Source organism: Grampus griseus (genome assembly GCF_964374135.1).
Source record: "Grampus griseus genome assembly, chromosome: 14".
Lineage (NCBI taxonomy): Eukaryota > Metazoa > Chordata > Mammalia > Artiodactyla > Delphinidae > Grampus > Grampus griseus.
The window spans coordinates 8,031,535-8,048,331 of NC_139008.1; the positions used below are offsets into that span (position 1 = coordinate 8,031,535).

Sequence of the window (16,797 nt, forward strand, 5' to 3'; positions counted from 1 at the left end):
GAGGCCACAACAGTGAGAGGCCCGCGTACCGCAAAAAAAAAAAAAAAAAACAGGGAAGGCCAGGGCCCTTCTGTAGCTGTTTCCTCCAGACCCCACAAAACAGTGAAGCACACTTTCCACCGTAGGCTGAACTCAGCTTGATTAAAACATGCTTGGTGCGTTGGAGCACGTTATTTGGTCTCCTTCCTGCTTGATCAGAAATGACCCTTTCCTGGTTTTCTTTTAGACGAGGGAGTTAGTTGAAATACATAATTTGTCAGAATCCCGCCTCAGCCTTGACCAGAGGCCCTGCCTGGCCCGTGGCTCAGAGCGGGACACTGAAGATTTTCACTTTGGGCGCCGTCTAGTAATTGGTTCTCTGTCACAAAGTCCAGATGAGGAAGCAGTGGTTATCATTCATGCTCTCCTTCCACATATGAATTCAGTCGCCCTTGATCACTGTACACCAAGCACCATGCTAGCCTGGGGTGTGCTAAGAATGGGACCTCGCCATTCCCAGCCTGGTTGGAGGTCGACTGGCACGGAGGTGGAGGAACCGTGCCATTAAATAAGTAACGCTGGCGCTCCATCCTTGTGAAGAGGGGACTGGCGTGCCAGCCAAGGGACAGGTTACGCAGAGGCACCGAGTTTAGGAAACCGCGGGGTCTTTGCTGGCTCCTGGCTGGGAAGGGCGGGGCGGCTTTAAAGAGGGGCCGCCCAGGAGCGGGCCCTGCTCTGCTCTGGGGCCCACAGGGGCCTCAATGGCTGTTCGGCGGGTGGGAGTGTGAGATGCGGTGCGGTGGATGGAGAGAGGGCGTCGGGGCGGAGATGGCAGGAGGCTCAGGCCGCAAGGGAAGGGGCGCAGAGCGCCCGTGCGCGGCGGCCCCCCTCATGGCGCCCCCCTGCTTGTGTCTCGTAGGTCTCGGATCCGCAGAGAACTGTTTATTGAGGAGATTCAGGCCGGGAGCCAGAGCCAGGCCGGGGCCAGCGACTCGCCGTCGGCCCGGAGCGGCCGGGCAGCGCCCAGCTCGGAGGGCGACAGCTGCGACGGCGTGGAGGCCGCCGAGGGCCCGGGCGCCGCGGATGCCGAAGAGTCGGGCGGCCCCGCGGCCGCCGCCAAGTCTCAGGGAGGAGGGCCGGCCGAGGCGGCCGCAGCCGCGGCCCCGGAGGAGCGGGAGGAGGCGCCGCGGCCGGCGGAGAAGGCGGAGCCGCCGCCCTCGGGGACCCCGGCCCCGGACGCCGCCACCGACGAGAGCCGGCCCCAGGCGCCACCGCCGCCGCCCGAGGGCCCCGCGGACGGCCCGGGGCCCGTGCCAAACCCCGCCGCCGCCGCGCCCGCGGCCGGGGAGGACGCCGCTACCTCAGCCGCCCCGCCGGGGGAGGGCCCGTGCAGGGCCCGGGACGGCGCCGACAGGAGTTCCGCTTTGCCAAGCACCAGCGCGCCCGCGGCCGCCCGCAGGCCCAGCTCGCTGCAGAGCCTCTTCGGCCTCCCGGAGGCAGCGGGCGCCAGGGACTCGCGAGACAACCCCTTGAGGAAGAAGAAGGCCGCGAACTTGAACAGCATAATCCACCGCCTGGAGAAGGCCGCCAGCCGGGAGGAGCCCATCGAATGGGAGTTCTGAGAGGGCCCCGCCCGCCCGTCCCGCCGAGCCGGGCCGAGTCTGGCCGAGCCGGGCCGCGCCTGACCGGGCAGGGCAGAGTCGGGCCGAGCTGGGCCTAGTCGAGCCGAGCTGGGCCGAGTCGAGCCAAGTCTGGCCGAGCCGGGCCGAACCGGGCCGGGCAGGAGGGGGGGCGCCGACTCCGCGGCCTGGACCTTGTTGCGCACTTACCGCCCTGCGGGCCACAGGGCAAAATCGCCATAGGCCAAGGTGCATATAGAAAACAAAGGAGCATTAAGCCCAATCTATGTCGTGTTTTCAAGGAAGAAAACGGAAGTGTGTAGTCGAGCTTTTTTGTACCCTGAAGTGTTTTTTTTATTGCCCTAAGTGATTTCCACAGGTTCTGGAATAACTCTTACAGCTTTGCCTTGCGCCCTCCTCTTTCGTGTGGGCTTTAAAAAAAAAAAAAAAATCAAACCCACATATTAAAAGGGGGCTTTTTATCTGCCATCTAATGGCTTCAGAGCGATAATACACTATTATCTTCTTAAACCAGGAAAAAAAGGGGGGGGGATTTTTCAGAAAAATTTAAAAAGAAAGTTTTTGTAGCTGTTCAGTTGCCACTAAGAGATTGCACAGTCAAACCGACTCTAAACACACTAGTTTGGATTCCTAAATATTTTCAAGCAAAGAATCTTCTCCTTTGAAACTTTGAATTAAAGTAAAACACATTTACTTCACATATTTTTTAACAAAAAGAAAAGTCACATCAGGAAACTCTCTGATTTTGTGGTAGCTGACGTAGTGTTTTCTCGTGCGTGAATAGAATCCTGACACGTAGTGCACATTGATCCATAGCTTTAACTGACTCTGGGCTTTTGCTGACCAGGGTTTGTTCAATACACTCCATTCTAGGCCAAATCAGGACAAAAAGAAAAGATCCGAATCTAGGTATTTTATAATCTGCTTTTTAACCTCTAACCGCAGAGCACGCTGATCAGACCTCATATCTCGGAGGTGTAGGAGACAAGTTAGAACTGTAGCATGTACCCGTTCATTTTGTTTAATTTATGGTGTCTTACGTCTGTGTTAGTGCGTCCTGCACACGTACGAGCGTTGAAAGAAAGGAGGAAAGAGTAGGCCGCGAAGGTCGCCGCAGGCAGATCTGGGGCCACACAGGGCCCCTCGTAGGCAGCAGTCTTTCCACGACACAGAAGGCACCGCACCTCACACCACTCTCCCGGGCACCTGATGGACTGAGCCCCACCAGGGGACGCCGCTCCCTGGGCCTGGGCAGGGCTTGCGCATGCGCACACGCGCTCTCTCTATCTCTCTTTCTCTCTCCCCCCTCCCCCTCCCTCCCTCCCTCCTTCCCTCCCTTTCTCTCTTTCTCTCTCTCTCTCTCTCTCTCTCTCTCTCTCTCCCCCTCCCCCTCCCTCCCTCCCTCCCTCCCTCCTTCCCTTTCTTCCCACCACAAGCACTGATGACTGTTGACGTCGTGGGAAGCCTCCTTCCTTCCCTGCAGAAGAGAGAACGTGGCAGTCTGGGCTCGGCTCCCACCCCCGTAGAGATGGCCCAAACTCACACCAAAACGCTGATGCTCTTCACTTCCAGACCAGACCGTTGGCCCTCCATTCATTTTGCCTCTTGGAACGTTCTTTTATGCACAGTTTAGGGCAGTCTAAGTACAAATCAAAAGTCTAACTTGTCTCTGATTCCTCCTGTCGTCTATGTGTATATGCGTGAGAACAGAGGTGGATGAGAGTGTGCGTGTGTGCGTGTGTGCAATTTTATACGTCTGTGTATTTTCTTAAGTACCTGTGCACACATAGAGTGCATTACTGCCACCTTTTTTCAATAAGCTGTTTTATCAGTTATGGCTTCTACAAGTTTGCTAATTTAGACTCCTTTATTGCCATATCTTTAAACTAACAATAGATGATTTCGGTATATATATATATTTTTTTTTGCTTATTTATAGGTGCTGTATTTTATTATCTGATTGTTAGGAAGGGATGAGAGGGGCAAATATTCTTTAGCGGGATAGACTGCCGGCAGTATTGGGTATAATTTACAAGATGTAGTTGTCATACTGTATATTACTGATTGAAACCTTTTTGACCGTATTGTGTATCATTGAAACCTTTGTCTTAGGTCAACATCTTTGGATGACATTTTAATGGTGCATTCATTATTTCTTAAGTTTAATTAATATTACCTTTTTTTTGATTTGGGGGGGTGGGAGGGAGTTCTAATTTTAAAGGTATGCTCCCGCTATTACACCTCAGTGTGCTTGTATTAATTAACTTGTAGGACTTTGACTGTAAGATGTGAAACCACATTTCTTGCATGATGTTTTAGAAATTATGTATTTCATTTACAGTCTTTTAACCTGCAACTGCAGCACTTAGTTCAAGTTTTCACAAGTTTAAGAGTCACTACACTAAAGACTATGCCTTTTCATGAATAAGAAGTTTGCAGAAGGCTCTAGGAGGCTGGGAGGCAGGCCGTTTGTCTTTTGATGGTTGCATATCATCTCTGAACTTGAAATCTGGTTCGGTGAGCAGAGAATTCAACATGGAGGAGCTTAAGGGGAAAACGGATTCACATCTGGCTGAATCCAGGTGCGGTGAGAAGAGCGAGTTTGCATTCGTGACCCTCAGGACAGCAAGCAGCAGAGCCCCTGACAGCACTGTGTGGCCCTCTCCACGAAAACCTCGCGGAGGGATGCGGTCACCACGTGCGCTCAATCTCCAAATGCCTGATTTTCATTAGAACGAAAAGCAGGGCGTTAACAGGGAATACTAGGGTAGTATTTTCGTTTTAAAGGCATGACTGTTACCTACTAAGGTGTGAAATCTGAGGAAATTGAAAAAGTATAAATCTGTCCATCCTAGTGGCCAAATAGTACCGTCTAAAACAGCCGCTTTGGCTCTTTCAGGCAATTTAGTCATTTTTGTTGTCGTTTCTTTGTTTTTAAACTAGGTTATTGTTGATTTCCATTCTATCTTTCTTGCCAGGCTTACATCTGGGTGCTCGATACAATCAGTTGGTTAAATTTTGCTTGCAGTTCCATGTTTGTATTTTTTCTCTATTTATTTTTTTTTTTTTTTTTTGATTGCGATCCCAACACTATGATCTCTTGTGTTAAGCTGTCACTATAATACTTTTAAGAGCTGCCACTAAATAACAGAAACCTGGCGGGGGGGAGTGTCCCCCTCCTCTTTGCGCCCCTCATTCTGAGTCCAAGGGTTGATCTTTCATCTTGAGAAGCAATATTCAAGTGCCTTGAACAGCATCCTCTCCGTGGGCTTTACCTTCAGCTGGCTGGCGTTCCAAGCAGTAGCTCCCACAGGCAGCCGACCTCTTCCTCTTTCCGCTCCATCAGTTTAAAAAGCTGATTTGTACCTCTCCCCTGGGGAAAACGGTTTCGTATAAAACACTAACACTTAATTACAAGCTCCATTATACCATTTTAAATGGCTTCTTTTTGTTAATTGAAGGCAGTGTTCGTAAGTTAAGGTTTCTGCCATTACTTGGCTGGCTGAGTGGAGGCTCCGCATACAATCAGTGTTCACGTTCAGCCTCTCGACCCTTGGTTCCCGCCCACATTCTCCTGTGGTGTCTGAGGTGGAAGGGGTGTGGGTTCTGTCCCAGCCCTGCGGTTGTCTGTGATCTCTGTCTACCAGACCGCCCTTCTTTAGGAAGGATTACCGCAGCCATCTAGCTCTAACTCGGTTTTCCTCAGAGCCTACCTTCCCAAAGAACATCACGACACAAGGTGGCTTACGGTCAGCAGACTGGGGAGAAGTCTCCAGGAAATGCCAGGATCTTGTATGACTACTCTCAAGCCATGGCCACTACGTCTGGGAAAGTGACCGAGGCAAAAAGATGAGAGTTCATGGCCTCCCTGGGACAGTTTCCCTGAACTTCCAAAGCACAAATGCCTCCCTGCTCACCTCCCTCCTGTGGGCCTCTTTGTTTTCCCCCCGTTTAAAAGCCAGATACGCTGGTTGTTGGTCCCGACCCACAGTACGACAGAGCTTTGGGTTAAGTGTGCGTCTGTTCTCCCTCTGGCTGCGAGAGACCCTCCCCAGCCAGCCCCAGGCCCAGCCGCCAGCTCCAGGAGGAAGGAAACACCCGAACGCCTCCATGCCTGGGGCCACATCAGCCCACGGCCCTGAGCAGACCAAGCAGAGGGCAGGTTGTACGCAAGCTCTGGCATCAGCTAACTACCCTCAGATCACCCAGCAGTCGTGCCCTAAGAGGTCGGACGAGAGTCACCGGACAGCTCTGTCCGCAGGCAGGTGCCTTTCCGGCTAAAGTTGGCCTGGGTTTCTTTGTTCTCCCTGAATTCATGTCCTTACATGCAGGGGTGATCAATGAACTCTATTGACTTTCTATGCAATGTTTTTCATTCCTCTGATTGTAGGAAAACAAACCTCCCTGAAAATAGCAGAGGAGCCAGGGGGAGCATAACGGGCCGTCCTTCAGGGATGAGCACAGAGTGAAAGAGCGATGGTGATTTACTAGGTCTTGAACTTGGGGACAGTAGCCTTTGCCTTAAATGCACTGTGGCAGGCACCTCTCGACGAGCCGGTGAAAACAAGAGTCTGTCCTTAGCCGTCCCAAGCTGCTCCTCTCTGAGGCCAGTAAGCCAGCTGCGTGGAGGGAGGGGGTAGAGCAGGGCGAGGTCCTGGCCAGCGTGGTGGGCTGGTGGCCGCGCCCCTTCAGCCTGGAGGTGTGGCTCCCTCCCTGATGTCCTTTGTTGTCACACTCATGTGTCCCCTTCTACCTCACTAACCATGCTCCCACTCGATCTCACCCCTCACCCCTCAGAAGCGTGTGGCAAGTGGGATCCGGGAAGGGAAAACCTAGAGGCGTGGCGTCCGTGAGTCCAGGCGGCTTCGCTCTTGCACAACACGGACAGACAGCTGTTCTCTGTGAGGCACGGGGACTCTCCTCGTGGCTTCCACCTGTTCCTGAAGCTCTCACAGCTGTTTCCTTTGCAGGCAGGGGCCGTCTCGGGCCTCAGAGGGCCTTGCCTTTGGCCGCCTCTGCACTCTGTCCATTCCTGGTCAGCTGTTAAGATCCGTCACAGCCATTTCCCTTGCCCTGGGCTGCCCCTCCATGGCCACGTGAGGTCACTTCCCCAGGATTCCCACTTGGCCTCGGGGAGCTCTGTTGTCTCTGGCACTGGGAGGTTATCGTTTCAGCACCTCCGTGGGAATCTTCTGAAGGACAGGAGAGAATACGGCCTTCTCCAGCCCTCATGCCCAGTCTTCAGTCACGTGACCCTTTCTTCCCCAGAGAATAGGCCAGTTTCCGCCCCGTGCTGAAGAAAACCAGCTCCTAGGGCTGCTGGTTAGGTGTGGTGGCCAGAGCGTTCTGATGGAAAGAACTTGGAAGCGCTCGCCAGGAGGAGCTTACATTTAGAAATCCCCCGGCTGCTGCTGCGGTCTCGTTTGGGCCTTGATGGCGTTAGGGTAGCCTTTGTGACCCCCGAGGCAGAGCTCCTGCCCTAAGTGTCACGGTGATGGCCTGGGACTCCAACATGCCGTACGTCTGTTTCCCCAGTGCACTGAATGTCGGTCCGGCCAGCACACCTGCTTGCTAAGAGGATGGTCCAGTTTGGCAATGTTCATTCCCATTCCCATCCGTCGCTGCCTTTTGGTAGATGAAAACTACCGGGAAACGAAGGGAAAGCAAGTTAAAGTTCCAGAAAGATCAAGGCTTTGAGACCCTTAGAGATGTGCAGAAAACCGAGCCCAGAGCGCTCGGGGCTGATCGAGGTGGCAGAGGAAGGGGCGTGGGCAGTGCCGAGCTGAGCATAAAATGAGCCCTGCCTTGGAGTCTGCCCTGCCCTAGCAGCCTGGGAGCCTCATCCCTGGGAAGAAGGACATGCAATTCCCCACCACCACCACCACCACCGTCTGTCCCATCGCAGGAAGTGCCCCCACCAGCCCAGGCCCTGCTACCACCCCTTCCGTCACCACCTTCCCTCCAAAGAGACTGTGTCCACGCTGTCAGTGGCATCCTCCCCATTTTCATTTTTGGATGAAGTGACATTTAGCTTTAACAAGACATTTCCAAAGCGCCTAGTCTCCTCCAAAATGCTAATTTTAAAAGTTGGGCATTGTAGGTGAAGGACCTTAAAAAAAAAAAAAGGCTAGTGAGAGAAAGACATTAGGCTAGGCATAAATACGCACTTCCATCCCCGCCATTCAACATCTAAAACAGCTCTGAGTTGCTTTTCATGGATCATCTTAGCTTATCCAATAGTGTAGAGTCTGTGTTACTGTAATTTCTGTAGTGTTTAGGCTTTCATCTCTACCACAAAATATGCTATATGCTATGAATCAAGCTTTCTGTGATCAGAAAGGAAAGGTGCCTTATATCCCAATGTCATGGCTACATCCCTATGGAGAATAATCAGAAGCACAGTGTGTACGGAAGCATTGGGACTTCCGTTGGTGAAACCAGACACCAGTCAGCGAGATGCATTGAAGTGGCACGGGGCTGCTTTTGTTTTCTGGTTCCCTTTTTTCTCCTTTTCGTTTTCCTTTTTTTGTTCTTTTCTCTCTCTCTCTTTTTTTTTTTTTTTTTTTTTTGCCTACTTTGCTTTAAACAGAAAGCACTTAAATAGATGACTATGTGTGAAAGCTCTGTGCAATAGAAATCACTTTTCTTCATTTTTAAGAGGTAACGTATTGCACACCAAATGAACTCAAAGTAAGCTTTAGACCAGGGCGATTCAGGTTGTGGAGGAGTAGGACAAGTTTGTCCACTGTAGTTCCGTGTGTTCATGAACTGAAGGGAAAACGGGCCTCCCCGGCATCCCCCCCCACCCCCATCTCAGCTTGCCTCTTGCTGACCGCCAAGCTAGGCGTGTAGGGCCCACGGGCACCCACCAGAACTGGCTGGGTGGCAGGGCGGGCGGAGGGGGTCTGTGACTCAGCAGCTGAGAACCTTCCCCAGTGTGAGACCACAGCTATCCCTTCCAGCACTTAACCTTTTCTTGTTGAGATGGATTGCTACTGACCCGCCAGCGTGCGTGAGGATAATTATAAAAGGATGTTTCCTTGAGAAAAAAAAAAAAATTATTTCTAGCCTCTTCTATTTATTATTAGGTTAGTCCTTTAAGTACTTACCAGGAGTATATTGTTATTTTGTGTCGTTGTTGTTGTCATAAATGCTTTTTGCTATCACTCCAGTGGTTACCGTCTTCTGCCCCCTGCCCTCCCCCGCCCCAAAGAACCCAAGGGTCTGAAGATGCGGGGGCGGGGGGGGGGCCAGCGGGGGCTTCTCCAGCAGAATCAGACATCTGTCTCCAGGGCAGCCACCCAAACACTGGTGGTCTCCACACGTCTAACTTTTCAAAATGAGAGAGTTGACGAACAAAAAAAAAAAATGTACCAATGTAAGGAAACGCGGGTTGAAGGACGCTTGCGTGAGGAGCTACAGAGGAGACTTAGAAAAAGCAAAGCTCAGTTCCCCAAAGCCTCCTAGAGCCTCTGGTCAGACTTCTGGGTTCATGACGTTTCAGGAGCCCCGGGCAGAGCGGGTGCGGCGGCCTGGTCGAGCCTGACTTCGGGTGAGAGAGGTTTCCGGCAAGGCTCACATGGGCTGACAGGTTTCGGTTGGCTTTTGTTTCTGTTGTTGTTGTTTTCCTTGCCTGCAAAGTTGGTCAGAACCTTCTTGAGGAACAACCGTGTTTCTTAGTCCGGCTGCGGCTTAAGGACCCACCCCAGGGGGGTGGGGTGGAGTCCCTTATCCCCTTTCACGTGGTCAAGTGCGGAGGAAGTTTGGACCAGGGGCACAGCTTTCTGTGGCTAGAGGCACAGCCAGCAAGACACCCAGTTGCTTGCTCATCGGGTGTTGGGGTGCAGTGGGACTGGTGGTGGAGGCCAAGATGGGGCTCCCAAAGGGCCCACCGACCGCCGACTCACTCTCCGTGCCGTGACTTTCCCTCCTCTGACGTCATTTGGGGTCCTGCTTCTGTCCTTGTCTCTTTGAAAGAAAGCCCTCTGATGAAATAACGGCCCCCATCCCTCCCCCGCCAAAGGGTTTTCATTTCCCTCCAAGTAGTCTATGCATCTCTCTCTCTCTCTCTCTCTCTCTCTCTCACTCACTCACTCTCAAACCGTTTTCTGCCTCCTCGGAAAAACGGGCATCTCATGTCCCACCCTCTGAGACCCCCTCAGAAAATGCTGTGCAGTTTGGAGGCATGAGGATTCGTTCAAACTTCCAAAAGCATTTGCGGATAGCTTGTTATAAAATAAAAGCGGGAAAAAGCAAAAGAAAACGCGGTGTCCCCCACGTCCCTTTCCACTGAGTAAGACCTAGCTCTTTGCGATTGTGCAATAAACTACTTGCCATGAGAGCGGGTGGCCACGCTCCTGCCCAGACTACTAACTAACACAGCGCAGGACGGCCGGCCGCACGGCGGGCCTCTTCCAGATGACTCCTAATAAGCTCAGCTTCCCCCCCGCACCCCGTGTCTTGTGGTGTCTTACATTTTAGCAGTATTTTATATTTTCTGTAATGCACTAAGTCTTAGATGTTTTTAGAGCTCATTTGTTCATACTCACAATCACAGACTTTTTTTTTTTAATCCTCACAACGACCCGATTGACCAAAAAAAAAAAAAAAAAAAAAAACCATCATTTTTGTACAAATAGCTTTGAGAAGGTCTCTGTTGTGTTGCTGTGAGCCATCTCTAGTAACATTTTATTTCTGCTATTTGTTTTCGACACGGTAAGTCAAAAGTTGATCCGCCTGGCATGGGGGTGGGGGGAGGCACCCGTCGGCCCCTGGGCGTTGTCCCTTCTGTCTTTGGTTAGCCATACGATGTTTGTTCTCAGCACTGTACAACGGTCCCTATATGATATGGAGAAGCAATATCACTGTATGAAACTCACACCATGTATTATTATTATTCACTAGCACCGTAGGTGTGATAATTGAAGTAAATATCTTTTATACAAACACAAGAACGTGTGGGTCGTTTTTATTTAAAGGGCTCTGGCCTGAGGAGGAGCAGCAAACACTTTGATTTGGGGTCCAAAGGGCACCTCGAGAATCGCCTTCCCGTGCTTCCTGGGGCGTGTGGCGTCGGGGCAGGCGTCGGCCGGAACCTGGGCCGGGGGAAGGATGCGCGGGGATCTGGGGACCAGCAGGCCCTGCGGTCCTCAGGTCGCCGTCTGGGCACACGGTGACGTGCCCCGTCGCGGCCTGCATCGCTGCTTGCTGTTGTGTCGCCCTTACCGTTCGGGTACCTTTGAAGCGCTGGCCCTCCTGGCAGCCGCCTCCTTGTCTGTGAAATGGGGGTACCATCGCGAGTCTCACAGGACCAGGAATGGCGGGCGACCGTGTAGGGTGTGGCGCCGGCGGCCTGGCCTCAGCCTGCTCTGTGGGGTCTCTTGCTTCGTCCCTGACTCCTGTGACGTGAAGAAGGACAAACTCAGGGCACCTGTGAATACAGGCGAATGGGTGGGAAGACGGAGGCAGGAACCGTGTCTTGTGGGCTTCCAGCATGATCGGCTCCTGAGAAAGGGCCTCTCCAGCCAGCGCTCGGGGCTGGAGGTGGGAGAGCCCTGCAGAGTTGGCTGCTATGCGCTTGTGACCGAGGAGGCTTCTCGTCTCGAGATTTACAGGATTGGAAAAGCATTGCCATCCTTACCAATGTATGACTGGTGCGGGGGGTGGAGGGGGTATATTAGTTCGTTGCGCCTTGATGTGTAGGTTTCAGCATGTGAAGCTGCCACACGTGATACAGAACCGTGAGCTAAACGAGACTCAATTTCCCCTCCATAGGAGACCCCAGAGCAGGGAGAGTCTCCCACCCGCGCTAGGGGCTCCCAGCAGCCCCTGTCTCAACCCGTCACTCGGGTGTGGAAGTGTAGAGCTGTCCCCGAGTGTCTGCCCACCCACCCTCCATGGGAGAAGTTGGCATAAAACTAGTAAGGCTCTCCCAGGTTGGCGCTGAGAAACTTAAACCTCACTGGGAACCTTTTCTGTTTCTAGTTGAGGCACACCCCCACTTTTTAAAGACCCTTTAACTAAATTAAAAGATATAATGTAAAAAAAAAAAAAAAGCACTTAGCACAAACTCCTTTTACCCAGAAGATCTCCCCAAGTGCTTTTGCCGTGAGATTTAATTAAGCAGAACTGCAGTTGCACATGGTTTTGCAGGGCTGACTCTTGTTTTTGTAAACGGGCAGCTCCAGAGGCAGAAGAACAAGCAAGATTTCACGCTCTGACTGCAGTCGGGTGCTGCCCCCACGGAGGCAGAGCGTTCCGCCTCCCTGTGCGCGGCCTTTCTCCTTTCTCTCTGGTTAAGTGGCTCTGGGCAAAATTATGTGCCTTATTTGATGCACTGGGGAATTGCAGGTTTATACGGGGTAAGGCGACACGATGATGTAATTATTAAAGTGCGTGAGTCGTCCACAGCAGTCGGTCTGCTGGTGTTTCAAAGGGCTTTCAAGTGGCTGCCTTGGGGTGTGTTGCTATCTCCTCCATGGCCCTAGATGCTGGATTTGGGGGGCACGCAATTTGCAGGCCCACGTGTGGGGAGCCAGGGTGAGAACCCAGAGGGCTGTGGAGAACTGTTGTGACGTTGGTGGGCACTTGGGAAAAGGCTAGCAGATTTCACCAGAGTGGCCTTGACGTGGGAGGTGGCATTTGTGATGGACAGGCAGGGAAGACACCCAAATCGAGGGGCAGCACGTGCACAGAAGAAGGGCGACAACCTGTCGGGTCAGTGGAGCAGGAAGCCGCGGTGCTGCGGTAGGGCGTGCGAGGTGGGAGGCGGATGACCGTACTGTTCGTAAGAACAAAGCCAGGTCTGGAGGGATGCTTCCCTAGGTGATGCTTGTTCTCTGATGTCAGGAAAGATTCGGGTGCAGCCGACAGAGTCTGCAACCATACTTGGAGTGAGGGGGCCCCAGCCAGGGAGGACGTGCCCTCCACCCCCTGTAGCCCCCCAGCAAGTATGCACTCACTGATTGGGGTGCAGGGTCGCCCTGGGGCTCTGCGCTGGCAGATCTGCTGGCCCAGTGCCAGGGCACAGCCTGGAGGGATCCGGGTGAGGCCTGAGCAGTTATCAGGTGGTGGGTCCAGCAGAGGCCAGCTGGCCCTGCCAGGCTCCTGCCGCCTGTGCCCAGCCACCTCTGCCCCAACCTGGGACACCCTGCAGCCCTGGGGATCCCTGTGCAACCTCCCACCTAGAGGAAATGGTGCTTCCCCGCTGGGCGGAATCCACCAGCGAATCGCACACTGAGGGTTCACTGTGGACCACTGCTCTGGGCGCTGGGGTTATAGCAGGAGACAAACAAGGAGCTGACCTTCTAGTGGGGGGAGGAAGATGATAGACATAATCAATGAATAAGTGAATCACATGGCCACTTAGACAGTGCTAAGTGTTATGGGAGTAAAACAAGGCAAGGGGACAGGAAGAGCAAGTGGAGGGGTTAAAGTTTTAAACAGGCGGTCAGGGTAGGCCCCACTAAGAAGGTAACATGTGGATGGAGTCTTGACAGAGGTGAGGGAATGAACCATACAGACGCCCAAGGGAAGAACGTTTCAGGCAGAGGGAACAGCAAGTGCAAAGGTCCTGTGGTACAAACGTGCCTGGAAACCAGTACAGCTGGAGCACAGTGACCAAGGGGAGGGGCGGGAGGCGACGAGGTCGGAGCGGCAAGGGGGAGGCGCGGCAGGTGGGGCCTGGCAGGGCTCTGGCTGTTGTTACCCTGAGGGATGCGGGGGCCTGTAGGATTTGGACAGAGGGTGGTCTGATCTTACTGTTTAAAAGACTCTCTGGCTGTTGCTTCGTGACTAGATTGAAGGGGTGAGGGTGGAGGAAGGGAGGCCAGTGCGGGGGCTGTTGCCACAATCCAGATGGGAGGTTGCGACCCGGACCAGGTGGTGGCAGTGGTGAACCTGATTGGATTCTGGATCTATCTGGAAGAGAAAGCCAAAAGCAGGACATGTGACAGATGAGATGTAAGGAGTGTTGGAGAAGGGCAAGGATGGCCCCAGGGGTTTGGTCTGAGCCACTGAAGAATGGCCTTGCTTCTGCTCCTCTCAGCCCAGAGGGCCATGGGACTGGGACTCCTGCTGGGGCGAAGCAGACTGTGGGGCGGTGTGGGGGGGGGCGGAATCAGGCTTCAGTTCGGACCCGTTAAGTTTGAGACGTCACTTAGACAGCCAAGTGGAGGATAAGCCCAGGAGAAGGCGTAGACTGGGGATGTGCGTGCATTGGAAGGTCATCGGCTTATAAATGGCGCCCGAGGTGGCCAGAGTGAATGAGAGGAGAGAGAAAAGCGTGCAGGGGCGGCGCACTGGGCGCAGCACCGTTCAGACCTTAGAGGGGAGAAGGGCCAGCACAGGAACCTGAGAAGGAGCGGCCAGCAGGGCAGGAGGCCCGGGACAGTTCCCTGGAAACAGGTGCTGATGGCTCAGTAAGATGAGGGCTGAGAAAGGAGGACGGAGTGAGGTGTGAGGCCATCAGGGACCTTGGCGAGGACGGTTGGTGGAGTGGGCGTCCAAGTCTGACGGGGAGGGTTTACGGAAGTGGACACTCGAGACGAGGCACCTTCTTCAGGGAGTTTGGCTGGAGGGGTCAGTGGGGTCAAGAGAATGGGAGGGTGTGCATTTCAGATGGGAGGATAATGTGCTTGTGTGCTTGTGGGGAGAAGCAAGGGCCGCAGGACACGGAGGAGACTTGCTGAGGACGCACAGAGCGAGGCGCTGGCATCTGCAGGCACAGGGAGGCATCTCTGGCCGCCCGTGGGGATACCCGGGCACAGAGGTGGGGAGGGGGCGGGTGTGCTAGCCGCTCACCTCCCCTCAGATCCCTCCAGGCACAGAGACAGTGCACATCTCCCGCCTGGCTCGCAGGTGGCTGATTTAATAAAGGGGTCCCCCGTGTTCGGGAAAGCCCTGGGTATGACACCACCCGATCGCGATTGGGGTACGTTTGTGCATTTGATCGCCCTGCACTCAGAAATCAGGCCTTGACCCGCAGTCGTAGTCCTGTCTTCTTAAGTCTTGACCTTGACGTCGCTTTGCTTTCTTTCTCCCCTCTGTGAAATTGAAATGCACCCCCTAGAAAGCCCTTCCCGGATTCTCCCAGAAGGACGAGGTCCCATAAAGCTTCAGACCCACCTGACGTGGGCCACCTTTCAGAGGCGAGGGGTCTCTCTCCACCACCCCAGCCCCAAGCCCCGCGCTCATCCCTCTGTTGCCCCTCCCCCTCCAAGACGCAGCCTGTCTCTCTGCACAGGCTTTTCCCCGGGTTGCAGACACTCCATCCTGCAGCATCTCTTGAGCATGCCGCCCCCCCATCTGGCGTCCGTCCAGAGCGGGCTTGTCCCCACCTCTGCACCCCTACTGCTCCCCCGCTCCGCCACGACCCTGCCCGAACGCTCCAGCCTTTCTTGAGACCCCGGTGACCCCTCCTTACTCACTGACGGTCCCTGTTCAACTTGGTGTCTTAACACGCTTCCTCCTGATCTCCCCGCTGCTTCCTGCTACCTCTTCTCCGGGTCTTTTCCGGGACACTCCTGAAAAGGTCAGCATCCCCAGAAGTTCTGGCCGTTCTCACGCAGCACGCTCTGGGCATCCACGTCCGCTGCTGGGCGCTCAGTCACCCCAAGACCCAGAGGTCTCCGCAGCCTGCATCTGCAGCCTGTGGGTCCCGCTCCCCGCCATACACGTCCCCTTAGCCGTTCCCCTAGCGCTTCAGACCTGCCATAGCCCAACCACCCAGCGGCTCGCCCCTTCCCCATCTGGGCGGCCACTTCCAAGCACGGGCCTACCCTCCTGGGTTCTCCGCAACAATGGGGGTCACGACTCTTTCCAGGGCCTTCTACTGCCTTGCCCCAGGGCCAGAATTCAAGCCCAGGTCGGCCAGACTCCAGCTCAGGACGCTCCCTTGACACCAAGTGGCCACCCAGAGACGTGATCCCAAATCTGGGTCTGCGCGTTCCCGCCCCCAGCAGAGGAGACGGAAGAAAGTGAGGGGAGGCGGGGCCCACCCAGCGCCTTCCCGCAGCCTTGCCCCATCACCTCCGCTGCCCCGCCTTTGCCCGGCTTCTTCCCGGTGCCCCACGGGCAGCTACCCCCGCACGCGCCGTGAGGGCACGCCAGCCGGCCCTCAGGTTCACCCAGAGCCACCTCTTGGGGAACAGCCACCGCCATCACTCAGCCGTGCACCCCCGGAGGTCTCCTCAGCGGCTCACCCGCTGCCTGGCAGCATCTGCAGCAGTGGCTGAGGCCGGCCCTCTAGACCAGCCTAAGCGAGTGGCCTGGCACCCACTGGCTGGGGCAGCCTAGCACAGAGGGCTTGCTGGCAGGGCCGTCACACGTGCTCAGGGTGTCACGTGTGCCCGGGCAGGGACCTGGATACCCACCCCCCAGCACCAGACAGGTACAGACATGCAGGGAACCCGGCCCGGATGTCCCCTCGTCTCCCCTCCGCCCACGGACGGCTCCTGGAGCTTCAAGCCGCTCCTTACCCAGGGGCCTGCCGAGGAATGGTCTCACTGACATTTTAGCCAACGTTTGTGCCGTGCTTGGGTCCCCTCGGAACCACGCTGCGTGCACACCTCCCGGGACTGAGCAGCAGGCCACCTCTCCACGGGCTCCCCGACCTCCACCCCGTCCCTTGTGTCCCCGGGGCCCTCATCCCTCAAGGTGGGAGGCTGCCCACCTGAGCCCTCTCTGGGCTCTGCACCTGCCACTCATCCCCGGGGTGGGGGGGTGGGGGTCTGTCCACCCAGAGCCATTTTTGGACGTGGTCCTGTTTGTGGCTGTCCCTATGGACGCCCGGTGCCCAGAACTGAACCTGTCGCCTCCCTCAGTCCAGGTCCTTCACCTCTAATAATGATGCCCTCAGACTTCCCCGGCAGTCCAGTGGTTAGGACTCCACGCTTCCACTGCAGGGGGCGTGGGTTCGATCCCCAGTCAGGGAACTAAGATCCCACATGCTGTGCGGTACGGTGGAAAAAAAAAAATTCTTTTTAATTTTTTAAAATTAATCATGATGCCCTCTCCCTACATACACCTCACCATGACTCCCGTCCACCTTCCTCCTGTGCATGTGGGATGGTCACCAAGGCCCCGTCGCCCAGGCTGGCGGGTGATGACACTTGGGGGGCCTCTCTGGGCCTCTCCCCTCTGGGCTCTGCTTAAATCTCCTGGAGGCCCCGGCCCTGCC

At 54.9% G+C, this 16,797-nt stretch overlaps 1 protein-coding gene across 12 annotated transcripts in view; it reads left to right on the forward strand.

Moving 5' to 3' along the window:
• The window catches only part of CUX1 (cut like homeobox 1), a gene marked incomplete at its 3' end in the record, with an annotated part of 372,121 nt that overhangs the window by 344,363 nt on the left and 10,961 nt on the right, over positions 1 to 16,797 (forward strand). For 8 of the 12 annotated variants that reach the window (XM_082670231.1, XM_082670234.1, XM_082670232.1 and 5 more), the window contains exon 24: positions 899 to 1,601. The exons of the other annotated variants lie outside the window; for them this stretch is intronic. In XM_082670231.1, the coding sequence (XP_082526357.1) occupies positions 899 to 1,601 (703 nt within the window). Of the gene's footprint in view, positions 1 to 898; positions 1,602 to 16,797 lie in introns of those variants that run through there. 12 annotated transcript variants of the gene reach the window in all.